Source organism: Chiloscyllium plagiosum, unplaced genomic scaffold (assembly GCF_037043375.1).
Source record: "Chiloscyllium plagiosum isolate Xiang-an unplaced genomic scaffold, Cpla_swu_hap1 HiC_scaffold_6, whole genome shotgun sequence".
NCBI lineage: Eukaryota > Metazoa > Chordata > Chondrichthyes > Orectolobiformes > Hemiscylliidae > Chiloscyllium > Chiloscyllium plagiosum.
In genome coordinates, this window is record NW_028270144.1 from 83,943,325 (window position 1) to 83,958,829 (window position 15,505).

Genomic DNA, 15,505 nt, shown 5'->3' on the forward strand with positions numbered 1-15,505 from the left:
ATTAACTCCAGACACAATCTTATGACCGTAAAGAACTTTTAGTTTCCAATACAGGGGAACCTCGGTTATCTGAACAAGATGGGCGAGCACTATTTTGTTCGGATAATTGATTATTTGGTTAATCGATTTTAAATGCCTTTCCTCTGGGGCTCAGAGTTTTTAAAGTCTGCTTCCTATTCAGGAGACTGCAGCAGCACACAGTCTCACCCCCCGCCCCCCCCCCCCCCCCAAACGTCTTCCAACATTACCCCTGCCCCCAGCACAAAACGTGTGAGCCCTCGCCTGCCCCCAGAACCACTTCCAACCCTGCCCCGAACCCCATCCAATACCGCCCCCTGCCTGCCCCCGCACCCCCAACCCCATCCAACACCGCCCCAACCCCGTCCAGTACTGCCCCCACCTCAACCCTGTCCAACCCCAACCCGTTCCAACACCACATCCAACCCCGCACCCCCCCCAACTCCATCCAACACTGCCCTCTGCCCAACACCGCCCCCCACCTGTCCGCCCCTGCCCCCTCTTCGGGGCAGCTGGACTGTATACCAACAACAAGACTGCTGCTGCCTTTGTGGGGTAAGTCTCTAAATAGCACACATACACACAGCCACAGCCACACACACAAGTTTTTACTGCACCTTTTTGACAGGTTCCACGTTTGCCCTGAGGGGGGTTGAGGTTAGAGTACACCCCTGTTTAGAACTCCAGGGAAAGTGTGGGAGAGAGAGCGCGGGAGGTCAGTCATTTGGAGACGATGCCTGTTTAATCACTATTAGAAACACGTCTTTGATGTAATGTTTCTATCGGGACCTCAAGATCTCATTTGGATAATCTGATTTTCGGATAATTGGTATTCGGATAATCGAGGTTCCTCTGTGTAATCACTTTTAGACAACCCTTCTACTGTCAATTTCAAGCCAGTTGATGCAATAGAGACACCTTTTCTTTGTGCATGGAGATTATTATCTATCTGCTTATAGCTGCTTCACTGCTTTTCTTTTAATAGTCAGTTTTAAATTCTGTTTATATTAATTAAATAGCTGCCATGGTAGGATTGGAACAATTGGTCTAGACCTCTGGATTACTAGGCTAGTGATATTACCACGGTATCACCACCTCCCCAAAGCAGATCAGCTAAATAGATTTGATATTTTGAATTAACTTATTCGGTGATGCTATGACATACCTCTGAAGCAGCTGGGATTTGAACATAGGCCTCCTGGCTCAAGGATGTTGGTTCCCTACCATTACACCACAGGAGCTAATCCTTCTCCCTTTATAAGGAGAATATTTTGTAACAAACCTGTTCAGTGATGTTATTACACCACTCTGGAGCAGGTGGAACTTGAACCCAGGTCTCCTGGCTCAGATATATGGACACTGCCACTGTGGCACAAAAGTCTCTCCTTCCCTGTTTTTAATATGTTTTTCTTTTTTATATCCAGAATTGCTCTTACATACCACTGAATGTTTTTTCCCTCTTCACCAAATCACCCATATGTTTGTTTATTTAACCTATTTTTCTATTTAGCCTGTTCAGAGATGTTATTTCAAATCTCTGGAGCACATTGGACTGGAACCTGGGCCTTTCGGTTCAGTGATAGGAACACTATCACTGCACCATAAAATGGTCCCAACCCTTGGGTACTTTTTCATCTATTTACCACCATCAGTAAACCATTGTGTTTTTCAATTGATTAACTTACATGCAAATATAAACTTGTTAAGGGCAACGCAGACAACCAAAGTTGAGTGAGAGGTAAGGAAGAAGCGGAGATTATATCGAATTGGATTTTGGAAGGGGTCCTTCCTTGTTTCTATCTACCAAGTCAGTCATTAAGCAGTTAATCCAAATTACTTGCTAACTTGTTAGTATACTAAATCTTTAATTATTGAATTTTGGAAATTGTCATTGTTTGGTACTTGTGTGGAATGAAAACTATGAGCCACTGTCAGCTCAAGCCTGAATGTTGTCTGTGTCTTGCTACATATAAATGTAACTGCTTCAGAATCAAAAGAGTCGTTTATTTATTTCATCTTTCACTCCTTTTTTTTATGTCTGTATGGTGCACCATTCCTATCCAGATGCAGATGATATGCTGTTAAGTTTACACCAGTCTTTGTTAGTGTTAGTGAAGGTTATCTCAGTACAAAGGGATCTTGATCAGTTGAACCAATGGGCTGAGGAGCGACAAATGGAATTTAATTTAGATAAATGTCAAGTGTTGCATTTTAGCAAGCCAAACAAGAGCAGGACTTACACAGTTAATAGTAGGGACCTGGCGAGTGATGTTGAACAGAGAGATGTAGGGGTTCAGGTATATAGTTCCATGAAGATTGTGTCACAGGTAGGTAGGGTGATAAAAAAGGTGTTTGGCATGCTTACCTTCATTGCTCAGACCATTGCATATAGGAGTTGAGATGTCATGTTGCAGTGGTATAGGATGTTGGTAAGGCTGCTTTTGGAGTACTATATACAGTTCTGGTGGCTCTGCTATAAGAAGGATAATAGTAAATTGAAAAAGGTGCAGAGAAGATTTATCAGGATGTTATTGGGACTGGACAGTTTGAGTTTAAGGAGAGCCTGGATAGGCTGAGACTTGTTTCATTGAAGTATAGGAGGTTGGGTGGTGACCTTTATAGATGTTTATAAAATCATTGGGGAATAGATATGATGAATGACAAAGGTCTCTTCCCTAGAGTAGGGGAGTTCAAAACTAGAGTGCATAATTTTAAGATGGGAGGAGAATGATTTAAAAGGGACCTAAGCGGCAACTTTTTCATACAGGGTGGTTTGTATATGAAATTAACTGGTAGAGGAAGTAATACATGCAGCTAGAGTTACAACATTTAAAAGACATTTGGAGAGGAACATGAACATGAATAGGAAAGATTTAGAGGGATATAGGCCAAATCTAGGCAAATAGGACTAGTTTAGTTTTGGAGTTCTAGTTGGCATGGATGAGTTGCACTGATGGGTCTGTTTCTGTGCTGTATGACTCTATAATTAGCCTCAAAGTTATGCCAAGAACTTTCTGCTTCCTTGTAGAGATTCAAAATATTTTCCAAAGATTTAACAGATAAAATCTTTAATTCACTTTTGGGGAACTGTTAGTATGAATCTGCATGAAATTGCACTGTCCTTTTGTGTTGGTACTCCAATCTACTATATCACTGTGTTTTTCAGCATAAACATTAATTTCAGTAATTTTTCACAAATTAACCAATAAATATACTCCATCGACCCCTTTTTTTGTTCTTTTCTCCACAGGTTTATTTCCACACATGACAGCAACATTCCTCCTTTTCCACAGGAATTTGAGGTGGCAAAGTATTCCATAATGGAAAAGGTTTGCAGTTAATTAATTCATTTTAATTGATTTCTTTTCATCTGTTTTCTTTTTTTTATGGTTTTGTTTTCTGTGAGTGATGGACAATTATATGTAGGTATTATTTACTTTACACACCATTAAAGCAGCAAAGCTACAGTGTATTTTAGAATCATCTGAAAAGCATTGAGCATGACTGTTGCCATCGTGATAAAGTAATGACTTTAGCCCACTTACTTCCCCTACAATTGGTTCAGAATGTTTGAAGCGAGTTGCCAGAACAATTATGTCTTATGTATTTAACTGAAAACACTTGGATTAGTGGTGCAATACATGGGAAAGGAAGGCAAGATGCGACACAGGTTACAACATATAACTCTGTGGATGAGTTCTAAATCACAGATTTGCAGTGTGGAATGACAGAGCAGAGAAAAGAATGACAGTAAAGAAGTAGCAAAATAAGAATCGCAGTGTATAGTCAATTCAGTCAAAGGTGTATTGGCACAGCATAGGGAGTAGATTGCTTGCAAGACTTCTTGGTTGCAGTTACATGACAATGAAAAAAGAATAGTATTTTAATAGTCAAACCTTATTCATATTTGTATATACTTTGAGTTTTAGTGATTTATTTGTGCCATAATTTGCAGTCTTTGGGAATCAAGGCATGTTTGTTATCTCAAAATTTTACAACTGCCAGTCAAAAATGAAGTTGTTTGATCTAATTTGCATAAAATAATTATTTGCTGTATAAACACTATACTGTTTTCACATTTCCATGGAAGAGTTACATTACAGAACAAATTGACTCTACAATTCTGCTGTATTATGTGCCCTCCTTGTATGTCAGTCATTGTTCAAGGCATGGGCTATTTTCAGTAATCACAATGTGTAAGCAACCATTATGCTTTTCATTATGTACCTGACATAATGGGAATTCTGCTGTAAGTAACTCATCTCCTGACTGCTCAAACTCCAGCAACATTCAAGAAGCTTGACATCATCCAGGAGAAACAGCCCATGGATTGGCAATCCATCTAACATGTTCAACATTCACTTCCTCTGTCACGAATACACAATGGTGGCAGAACTCAGTGTTTCTGTTTCTTAGCCAGGGTAGCCAGTTTATGCAAATAGGCAAAGTAGACATCCAGTGATTGTTTAATTGTCTTCTAATAACACACAGCCAGGCAAATAATCACGGAGGCAAGGAATTCTGGACTGTGCTGTGCTATTCTTGTGTGAATGGACTGCGAGAGAGTTTAATAAAGCTATTCATTCTTAATCGACAGTTTTTGTGTTGTCTTTAGCTGCAGTGGGAAGACTTGATCATGAAAACCTGACATAAATGTCATAAATTATCTTTTGTCTATGTCAAGAAACCAAATATTACAAACAAACCAATAACACTCTATTACTTTGTAAAGTTCAGAACAAAATGTGGATGTAGGTTTGCTCGTTAAGCTGGAAGGTTCAATTCCAGACGTTTCGTCACCCTACTAGGTAACACCTTCAGTGGGCCTCCAGGCGAAGCACTGCTGATGATTTCTACTTTCTATTTATATGTTTGGGAAACCCAAACATGTAAATAGAAAGCAGAAATCATCAGCAGTGCTTCGCCCGGAGGCCCACTGAAGAAGTTACCTAGTAGGGTGACGAAACATCTGGAAATGAACCTTCCAGCTCAGCGAGCAAACCTACATCCAGAACCTCAACCTGAGCTACAAACCTTCTCAAACCTCGCTAAGAAGAAAATGTATACTGTCACAACATGGAGGCATACAGCCAAAGCAAACCAGCCTTCCTATATCCTGTATTTGCAACATAGCAAAATTAAAATACACATTCACCCTCAAAATTGATCCCAATGGTTCCTATCCAGGCTGTTTTAAATAACCAGTACCTGACTTTGTGAATAAATGATACCATACATCAAATTTATAGCTTAAGCATAGTAATTAAAACTTTATTAATAACACAGTAGCTTTAGCAGAGCAAAGTTAAACAACAATGTACACTAATTGGGGGCGGCACGGTAGCTCAGTGGTTCGCACCATTGCCTCACAGTGCCAGGGACCAGGGTTCGATTCCCACATCGGGCGACTGTCTGTGTGGAGTTTGCACATTCTCCTTGTGTCTGCATGAGTTTCCTCCGAGTGCTCTGGTTTCCTCCCACAATCCAAAGATGTGCAAGTTAGGTGAATTGGCCATGCTAAATTGTCCATAGTGTTCAGGGATGTGTAGGTTAAGTGCATTAGTCTTGGGTAAATGTAGAGTAGTGGGGTAATGGGTCTGGTGGGTTACTCTTCAGAGGGTCAGTGTGGACTTGTTGGGCCGAAGGGCCTGTTTTCACACTGTAGATTCTATAACTCAAATTTATCTTATTTAAACTGATTTAAACCCAGGCCTCTTTGATTCTAGCCCCCATTCATGCAAAGACAGACAGACCTATATATAGACACAGTTCAGGGATAAATTAGAAGAGAAATAAGAGGGGTGTAACTGGTTAGTTTATTTAAGCAGTCTCCATGATCTGTAATATCACAAGAATGTAGGATTATATCTTGTTTGATTTCTGAAGACATGCGATAAATGCAAATAGCTTCCACTGTACGGAATAATCATTTAATTCTTATAATCTGACATTTTATTCTCTGAACTTTCAGGCAGTTAATAATGATAACTAGAGAGCAATCAAATCTCCATCCTGTAGGTTTGGCAGCCACAATCCTTCTGACAAAAAAGCACAGTTCAAAATCAGTTCAAACTTTGGTTTCTCTTTCTGTTTTTTCCAACATTTTCTTTGTTAGACCGCTTGGCACAATAACATCCTGTGAGTCACCAGCTAATATTCAAACATCTGTTTGAGCATAATACCTTTCTGGATTCAAAATGCCTGGAGAGTACTTTGAACAAGAATCCACCTCCAATTAACTTCCAGACCTAGCCTCATAAACAAATATCAGTTCATTTGTTTTTAGAAGGAAAACAAGCTGCTGCTCACAATCTAAAAGTTGCTTTCAGCTCACAGTTCATAGTCCCAAACCAAAAATGATTAAAATAAAAGTAGTGAAGGTCTCAACAACATTGAGTTTCACATAAATACGGTGTTTCTTCTCAAGGTAACTTCTGCTAATGTTGCAAATACTGTGTTAATTGAGTGTGTATGTTCCAGTTGTGAATAGGAACAGCTGTTATTAATTGGGGAAACGTTACAGTACATAAATAGCAACCAGTTTCCACCTGGGAAAGGATTGATAGCCTGTATTTATGCTGTACTTTATATACTAATGTAAATGATAGATCATCTCATGTTTCTCTGTTTGCTAGATGGATATAAACCAGATGAATCTAATTGATCAGAAATTCAATATGACAAACCACATAAATGTTATGGCTACAAGAGCAGTAACTCAGTTCCCGACTTCCCAAAACCTTCCCACAACGTAAAAGCCACAAGTCAGTAACATGAAGTATCCTCATTTGCCTGCATGAGTGTATTTCCAACCACACTCAAGAAATCCAACACCTGTTAGGTTCTTCTTTTCTGAGGTTCTACAACTGTAACATGCCAGTTTCTTTGAACAAGCAACATTTTATTAAGCACATTACAAAACAAGCTTTGGAGAAACCCTTGAACACTCTTCACCATGGTTGCGAAGCATGTACAGGGAAGCTCTCCCTGAACAAAGGAAACAGTCCTTCCTTTATACAAAACCTTTATACCACAGTTAGTAATGCTCACAAGACAACCCCCAGTCATTCCCACACAGTCACATGCCACTCAAGACACAATGTAATGCAAATCATCCCTTAATGGCCAGATCTGGTTTAAATTGTTTTTTTTAACTACAGGGAGTAATCAGAATTCCACCTATAATGTTCTTATTGATATCTGAATAGGGGATGAAAATGTAAATAGGCTTTTGAATGGCAAGGAAATGGCCATGTAAATGGCTCTGAATAGGAGGTAATGTAATTTCTTACAATCTATCATCTGTAAGGCAGAGGCACCCCAGTCTCGGGATATCCAATTTCTTGCAGGTCAACAGAGCAAGTTAACTCTTTAATATCATACTCCTTCCTTTTATCATTCCATGATAACCACATAGATGGCACTACGAGCTTTTGAAAGACTTTAACAGTCAGTATTTAAGCAAGTCATTGACTCACAGCATACAATAACTATAACAACAAAAACTACTAGTCCATACAGTAGATAGAATCTGCAGGATCCTCCCACATGGAAAAGAAAGTTCACAGGTAAAGTTCTTAAAACCACAGTCCTTAGTGACCACTCCACCCCCTCCAAGTCGAGTGGAAACGAGACAGTTGTCCAAAATCTCCTGCAGTAAAGTCCAACCTGAAAACAGAATCCAGTCTGTCCTTGCACACCCCTCCATGAAGAAATCTGAATTCTTGGTTAAGGGTGTTAAATACTTAACAAAACGGACGAGACTTCCATCCTTGCAGAGAAGCTTCAGATGGAGGATACCAGCACATCTCAGTGAGCAGGGCCGCAGCTGAAACTGCAGGCTAGGTGACTGCAGCATTCTTTGCTGCTTCTGCTCCTGCTATGCTGTCAAATGTAAAAAAAGCCAACTGGCTGTTTTGACGTTAGCTTGATCAGTGAACTGTCATATCCCTTAAATTATCGATAGACAAGGTAAAGCTCATGTGCTTTAATGTCTGTAGGAAGGTTACTGACAAAACGTGTACAGAGCACTTCTTCACTGTTATTAGCTTCTTCACTTTTAGTGCTCATGACTAGGGAGCTGAATGAATTATTGGATCAGGTTGTGAAAGGGTGGTTCGAAGGCATGCTTTACCTGTGAATGGAGAATCTCTAGAGACGATGTTAGCTGCTGAAAGTTTCTTCGCATTTCCTCTCTTATTCCTTCCTTGTCAAGGTGGATACCAGTTTAAAGACAATCACTCATTTAACTGCACTAAATTGTTCCTGCCTATTTCAACATTCTTTGAAGTTTTGAAGTATTTTACACTGTTCACTATTTGTAATGTTATCAATTTTTATACAATGCATAAACTTCTAAATTGTACTGCCTAAACAATTCAGTCATTTATAAACAACAATCAGTGGTCCTAAAATCAAACCCTCGGGGGACTCCCTTCAGGTTATTCCAAAGTTATTTTCCTTTAACAAATTAATACTTGGCTAGTGTGAAAGCTGTAGGAAAAGTATTTCAAAAATCTGGAACAGCAAGAAAACAACAAAACATTTCCTGTGTTTAGCCATTGAAGAGGCAGTTTCAGCTCAGATTTAAATCTCAAATATTCATGGGAAACAAATGCAGAATATATTAAAATATGTTCTCCAAATAAAACTTTCCAAATAAAGCAGTCAGAATTGCAGTGACACTTTGGTCGAGGTTATGGAAGTTATTATGGCAGTCATGTAGTTAACTTAGTGTTGCAATGTATGCCGAGATCCTCTTTCAGGGCTCCAGTAACAGATAATGGTAGTGCATTGTGATAGGTTGGTTAAATCATTGGGAGATGAGCTAATGCTGAAGATGTTGGTGTTGTAATATGCTAGGTTAAGTGTGATGGAGGGAACCAGTGTGGCAGACGATGATTAGTTTAGAAAGTTAAAGCAAGCCAGCATGATTGGCTATGCTAACATTATCCGATAAGCGCGGGACCAACAAATTGTATAAACTGGAGGAGAACAAAGAAATTGTGGGAGCCAGGAAGGACATTTTGCTGGCTCTCCCAGCTTTGATTTTGCAAGATTAAAGTTTAATTTCGTGAAGGATTTTCTGCGTCTCCTGGTAATTTTTTATAGAACATTGAGTGATTCTTCCACAACAAGGTCAACATTCTATGAATTTGCAATATGAAAGGGGCCAATGAAGTCTTAACAATAATTGAGACAACTTAAACCTCAAATTCTAGTATTCTCTAAAATATTAACAACATCAAAATTAAAATGTAGTCTTCTTTTTGCATTAAAAAAAAGCAAAGATATTTTAATACAATACTCTCATCTGGCTAAGGCATGACCACTGACACAACTGTTTTTTTGAAACAGGCATTGTAGAAGTTCAAACAAATCAGAGGCCTAAATCAATTTGTTTTAAGGTTACGTGTTTGATAATTTTAATAAAGGACCTAATGTTGTATAATATTAATGTAAAAACAAAATCTACCCGATTGCATAGTCCCCAAAACACATTGAATTGAGATTACTTTTTCGACCTAAGTATTAGTACAACCTGAATTCCAGCATTTCTCGTTTTTTTTCACATCCTCTCAATGAAATTATATTTATATAAAGAGAAAACCCTTGCAGCGACCTCACAGCACAGCAGTCCAAGTCACTCCCTTCCCCCGGAAGAAGTCGAGGCTCTCAGAGTCGAGTCCACAGCCCAGAAACTGAGACACCCACAAGAAAAACCCGGACAAAGCTCCCCGGCAGTCAATGCACTCTACTGTCAGGATCCGAGCAGACCGGGTCCACTTTCACCCCTTTTTCCGGTGACATCATGTGGTCCTAAAAGTACTTTGAAGGGGAGGTCTGGGGGATAAAGGTGATAACTTTAAGAAGTACCAAATTTTGTTTCAATGTTTTTCTTTGAAGTTCCTCATTTCTAACTTTTTTAATGCTCTGGAGCCTCAAACCTCTTGTCTGTAGTCTCCAGACCCACTTCAGGGTTCTGACCTTCATGTGAGGGATCTCCCTCTTAACAACTGGTCTAAGGTAGGGTGATAGAGACAGGCTCAGCAAATATTCTCCATCTCTTTTTTTTTAGCATTCTATGTTTCGGAGCCTCAAACCTCACCACTAGATGACTTTAACCCCCTCTTACCTACGGGACTTTAAACTCCTTTTAAACCCAGGGGACCCAAACCCCAGTTAAACCCGGGGACTTTAACCTCTGAATGCCCAGTAACTTATGATTCTGAAAGCAAACTCGTTGGCATGCAAGTGCATAAATTACCTCATAGATTCTGTCATAGAGCCAGAGGGGACGAGGGATTGACTGAGTGGAAGGTTAAGGAGACAAATCGAGGTAAATCTTATCTCGTGGGCCCATCCATCTCACACAACCGGCACTCATACGATCACTTATTCAGTCCATCTAGAAGCTCTGTGTATGTTGGAATCCCACCAAATGTTAGGTTCATTTTTTCTGAGGTTCTTACACACTTGATGCAACTGTAACACACCAACTTCTGTGAACAAGCAAAATTTTATTAAGCACATTACAATACAAGCTTTGGAGAAAGCCTGAACATTCTTCGCCATGGAAGCACTCTCTAAACAAAGGAAACAGTCTTTCCTTTATACAAATCTTTACAACACAGTTCTTAATGCTCACAAGATAACCCCCAGTCACTCCCTCACAATCACATGCCACTCAAGACACAATGCAGTGACCATCACACTTCCAGAAACAATATAATGCAAATCATCCCTTAATGGCCAGATCTGGTGTTAATTGTATTTTTTTGACTATAGAGAGTAGTCATAATTCCAACTATAATGTTCTTATTGATTTTTGAATATGGGATGAAACTGTAAATAGGCTTTTGAATGGCAAGGAAATGGCCATGTAATTGACTCTGAATAAGAGAATGATAATGTAATTTCTTACAATCTATCTGCAAGTCAGAGCCATCACTCAACACCAGGATCACCTGCTGTCTACATGTCTATCTCAGTTCATCATTTCCTGAAACGCTTGCCTGTACCTTGTTACATCTCACAATAACCCCATGCTCCCTATCCAGCACTATTGAGGTGTGCCTGATTTGTTTCCCACAGAATTGATCACCCTAGAGCCATAAAACTACAAAACCTCACGTAATGCTGTGATTCCTTAGTATATGTTAGATACAATTTATGTACTATTGTATGATTTTATGCTCTTTAAACTGTACATCCTCTGACCACTGAAAGATCATCTGAACTGTTGAGGTGTCAATATATCTGTTGTATTGCCATATGTTGCACCTTTGGTATTGTTGGTAATCTCTCCCCCTCCAGAACAGCACTTATGTTGTTCCATAAAAGTTGTGAATCAATTTGTTTTTTCTGTTTGGTGTGCAAACATTGTTCGCAACCCATGGTGAGGTCAGTGCAAGAGAGAGAGAGAGAGAGAGAGAGAGAAAGAAACTGACACTGCTTTTGCTGTTTGAATTCATGTATCACTGGACATCGGAGTGCATCTGGGAAAATTAACAAATAGTGCAATTCACAACTAATCTTGGAGGAACTGTTGGGCGAAGTTCACCGCACAGAATCAGATAAGTGAATTGTTGTTTTAAGTGTGGCCTACAGAAAGTCTGCAGTAGTGAGTAGAGTGGGTTCTTTCTTGATTATATGTTTTTTGGAGATATGTCTCTTGATTAAACTTAAAATATAAGCCATAACTATTAATTTAATCTGGGGCAGTGTTTGTGGAGGAATAGGATGGTGTTATTTTCTAGTTCTGTAGACTGTGAAGGAGCAAAAATGTTCTTTAGTAGAGTGATGTGTACTTTGTCAGATGTGGGAGTTTAAAGAGAGTTCAAGGGTTACTGCGGATTATATCTGCCATAAATGCTGTTGGTTGCAAATCTTATCAGATTAAATGGATCGGTTGGAGAGACAGTTAGAAGCAATGAGGAATTTGCAACAGCAACAGTATGTGATGGATGGCAGTTGTAAGAAGGAGGAAAAGTCTCAGATACAGTCACATAGATGGATTAACTCCAGGAAAGGTAAGAGAGGTAGGCAGCTAGTGCAGGAGTCTTTTGTAGCTATACCCATTTCAAACAGGTATGCTATTTTGGAAAATGTAGGGGGTGATCGATTCTCAGGGGAATGTAGCGGGAACACCCAAGTTTCTGGTATTGAGACTGGCTCTAATGCGATGAGGGATACGTCGGGTTCCAAGAGATCAATTGTATTAGGGGATTCTCTAGTCTGAGGTACAGACAGATGTTTCTGTGGCCAGCAACGAAAAATCAGAATGGTGTGTTGCTTCCCTGGTGCCAGGATCAAGGATATCTCAGAGAGGGTGCAGAATGTTCTCACTGGGGAGAGGGGCCAGCAAGAGGTCATTGTCCAGATTGGAACCAACGACATAGGAAGGGACGAGGTTGAGATTCTGAAAGGAGATTACAGAGAGTCAGGCAAGAATTTAAAAAGGAGGTCCTCAAGAGTAGTAATATCTGGATTACTCCCGCTGCTACGAGCTAGTGAGGGCAGGAATAGGAGGATAGAGCACTTGAATGCATGGCTGAGGAGCTGATATATGGGAAAAGGATTCACATTTTTGGATCATTGGAATTTCTTTTGGGTAAAAGTGACCTGTACAAGAAGGATAGATTGCACCTAAATTGGAAGGGGACTAATGTACTGGCAGGGAAATTTGCTAGAGCTGCTTGGGAGGATTTAAACTAGTAAGGTGGGAGGGGTGGGGAGGGAGGTGGTGATGATGTGGGAACTAGGGAGATAGTGAGGAAAGAGATCAGTCTGAGACTGGTACAGTTGAGAACAGAAGTGAGTCAAACAGTCAGGGCAGGCAGGAACAAGGTAGGACTAATAAATTAAACTGCGTTTATTTCAATGCAAGGGGCCTATTAGGGAAGGCAGATGAACTGAGGGCATGGTTAGGAACATGGGAGTGGGATATCATAGCAATTACAGAAACATGGCTCAGGGATGGGCAGGATGGCAGCTTAATGTCCCAGGATACAAATGCTACAGGAAGGATAGAAAGGGAGGTAAGAGAGGATGGAGAGTGGCGTTTTTGATAAGGGATAGCATTACAACTGTGCTGAGGGAGGATATTCCCGGAAATACATCCAGGGAAGTTATTTGGGTGGAACTGAGAAATAAGAAAGGGATGATAACCTTATTGGGATTGTATTATAGACCCCCTAATAGTCAGAGAGAAATTGAGGAACAAATTTGTAAGGAGATCTCAGCTATCTGTAAGAATAATAGGGTGGTTATGGTAGGGATTTTAACTTTCCAAACATAGACTGGGACTGCCATAGTGTTAAGGGTTTAGATGGAGAGGAATTTGTTAAGTGTGTACAAGAAAATTTTCTGATTCAGGATGTGGATGTACCAACTAGAGAAGGTGCAAAATGTGACCTACTATTGGGAAATAAGGCAGGGCAGGTGACTGAAGTGTCAGTGGGGGAGCACTTTGGGGGCAGTGACCATAATTCTATTAGTTTTAAAATATTGATGGAAAAGGATAGACCAGATCTAAAAGTTGAAGTTATAAATTGGAGAAAGGCCAATTTTGACACTATTAGGCAAGAACTTTAGAAAGCCGATTAGGGGCAGATGTTCGCAGGCAAATGGACGGCTGGAAAATGGGAAGCCTTCAGAAATGAGGTAACGAGAATCCAGAGAAGGTATATTCCTGTTAGGGTGAAAGGAAAGGCGGGTAGGTATAGGGAATGCTGGATGACTAAAGAAATTGAGGGTTTGGTTATGAAAAAGAAGGAAGCATTGATCGAGTGAATCCTTAGAAGAGTATAAAGTCAGTAGGACTATACTTAAGAGGGAAATCAGGAGGGCAAAAAGGGGACATGAGATAGCATTGGCAAATAAAATTAAGGAGAATCCAAAGGGTTTTTACAAATACATTAAGGACTAAAGGGTAACTAGGGAGAGAATAGGGCCCCTCAAAGATCAGCAAGGCGGCCTTTGTGTGGAGCCACAGAAAATGGGGGAGATACTAAATGAGTATTTTCCATCAGTATTTATTGTGGAAAAGGATATGGAAGATATAGACTGTAGGGAAGTAGATGGGACATCTTGCAAAATGTTCATCTTACAGAGGAGGAAGTGCTGGAGGTCTTCCAACGGATAAAGGTGGATAAATCCCCAGAACCTGATCAGGTGTACCCTCTGTGGGAAGCTAGAGAAGTGATTGCTTGGCCTCTTGCTGAGATATTTGTATCATTGATAGTACCGGAAGACTGGAGGTTGGCTAACATGGTGCTCCTGTTTAAGAAGGGTGGTAAGGACAAGCCAGGGAACTGTAAACCAGTGAGCCTGACATTGGTGGTGGGCAAGTTGTTGGAGGGAATCCTGAGGGACAGGATGTACATGTATTTGGAAAGGCAAGGACTGATTAGGGATAGTCAACATGGCTTTGTGCATGGGAAATCATGTCTCACAAACTTGATTGAGTTTTTCGAAGAAGTAACAAAGAGGATTGATGAGGGCAGAATGGTAGATGTGGTCTGTATGGACTTCAGTAAGGCATTCGACAAGGTTCCCCATGGGAGACTAATTAGCAAGGTTAGATCTCATGGAATACAGGGAAAACTAGCCATTTGAATACAGAACTGGCTCAAAGGTAAAAGATAGAGGGTGGTGGTGGAGGGTTGTTTTTCTGACTGGAGGCCTGTGACCAATGGAGTGCCACAAGGATCAGTGCGGTGTTCTCTACTTTTTGTCAATTACACAAATAATTTGGATACGAGCATAAGAGGTACAGTTAGTAAGTTTGCTGATGACACCAAAATTGGAGGTGTAGTGGACAGCGAAGAGAGTTACTTCAGATTACAAGAGGATCTTGATCAAAATTGGAGGTGTAGTGGACAGCGAAGAGGGTTACCTCAGATTACAAGAGGATCTTGACCAATGGGCTGAGAAGTGGCAGATGGAGTTTAATTCAGATAAATGCGAGGTGCAGCATTTTGGGAAAGCAAATCTTAGCAGGACTTATATACTTAATAGTAAGGTCCTAGGGAGTGTTGCTGAACAAAGAGACCTTGGAGTGCAGGTTCATAGCTCCTTGAAAGTGGAGTCATAGGTAGATAGGATAGTGAAGAAGGCGTATGGTATGTTTTCTTTTATTGGTCAGAGTATTGAGAACAGGAGTTGGCAGGTCATGTTGCAGCTGTACAGGACATTGGTTAGGCCATTGTTGGAATATTGCAAGCAATTCTGGTCTCCTTCCTATCGGAAAGATGTTGAAAGGTTCAGAAAAGATTTACAAGGACATTGCCAGGGTTGGAGGATTTGAGCTATAGGGAGAGACTGAACAGGCTGGGGCTGTTTTCCCCAATCGGAGGCTGAGGGATGACCTTATAAAGGTTTACAAAATTATGAGGGACATGGTTAGGGTAAATAGACAAAGTCTTTTCCCTGGGGTCGGGGGAGTCCAGAACTAGAGGGTATAGGGTGAGGGGGGAAAGATATA

At 40.4% G+C, this 15,505-nt stretch overlaps 1 protein-coding gene across 4 annotated transcripts in view; it reads left to right on the forward strand.

Moving 5' to 3' along the window:
- Positions 1 to 15,505, forward strand: part of LOC122550726 (protein mono-ADP-ribosyltransferase PARP4) — a 143,726-nt gene that overhangs the window by 13,311 nt on the left and 114,910 nt on the right. For all 4 annotated transcript variants that reach the window (XM_043691882.2, XM_087988155.1, XM_043691878.2 and 1 more), the window contains exon 5: positions 3,269 to 3,347. In XM_043691882.2, the coding sequence (XP_043547817.2) occupies positions 3,269 to 3,347 (79 nt within the window). The remainder of the gene's footprint in view (positions 1 to 3,268; positions 3,348 to 15,505) is intronic.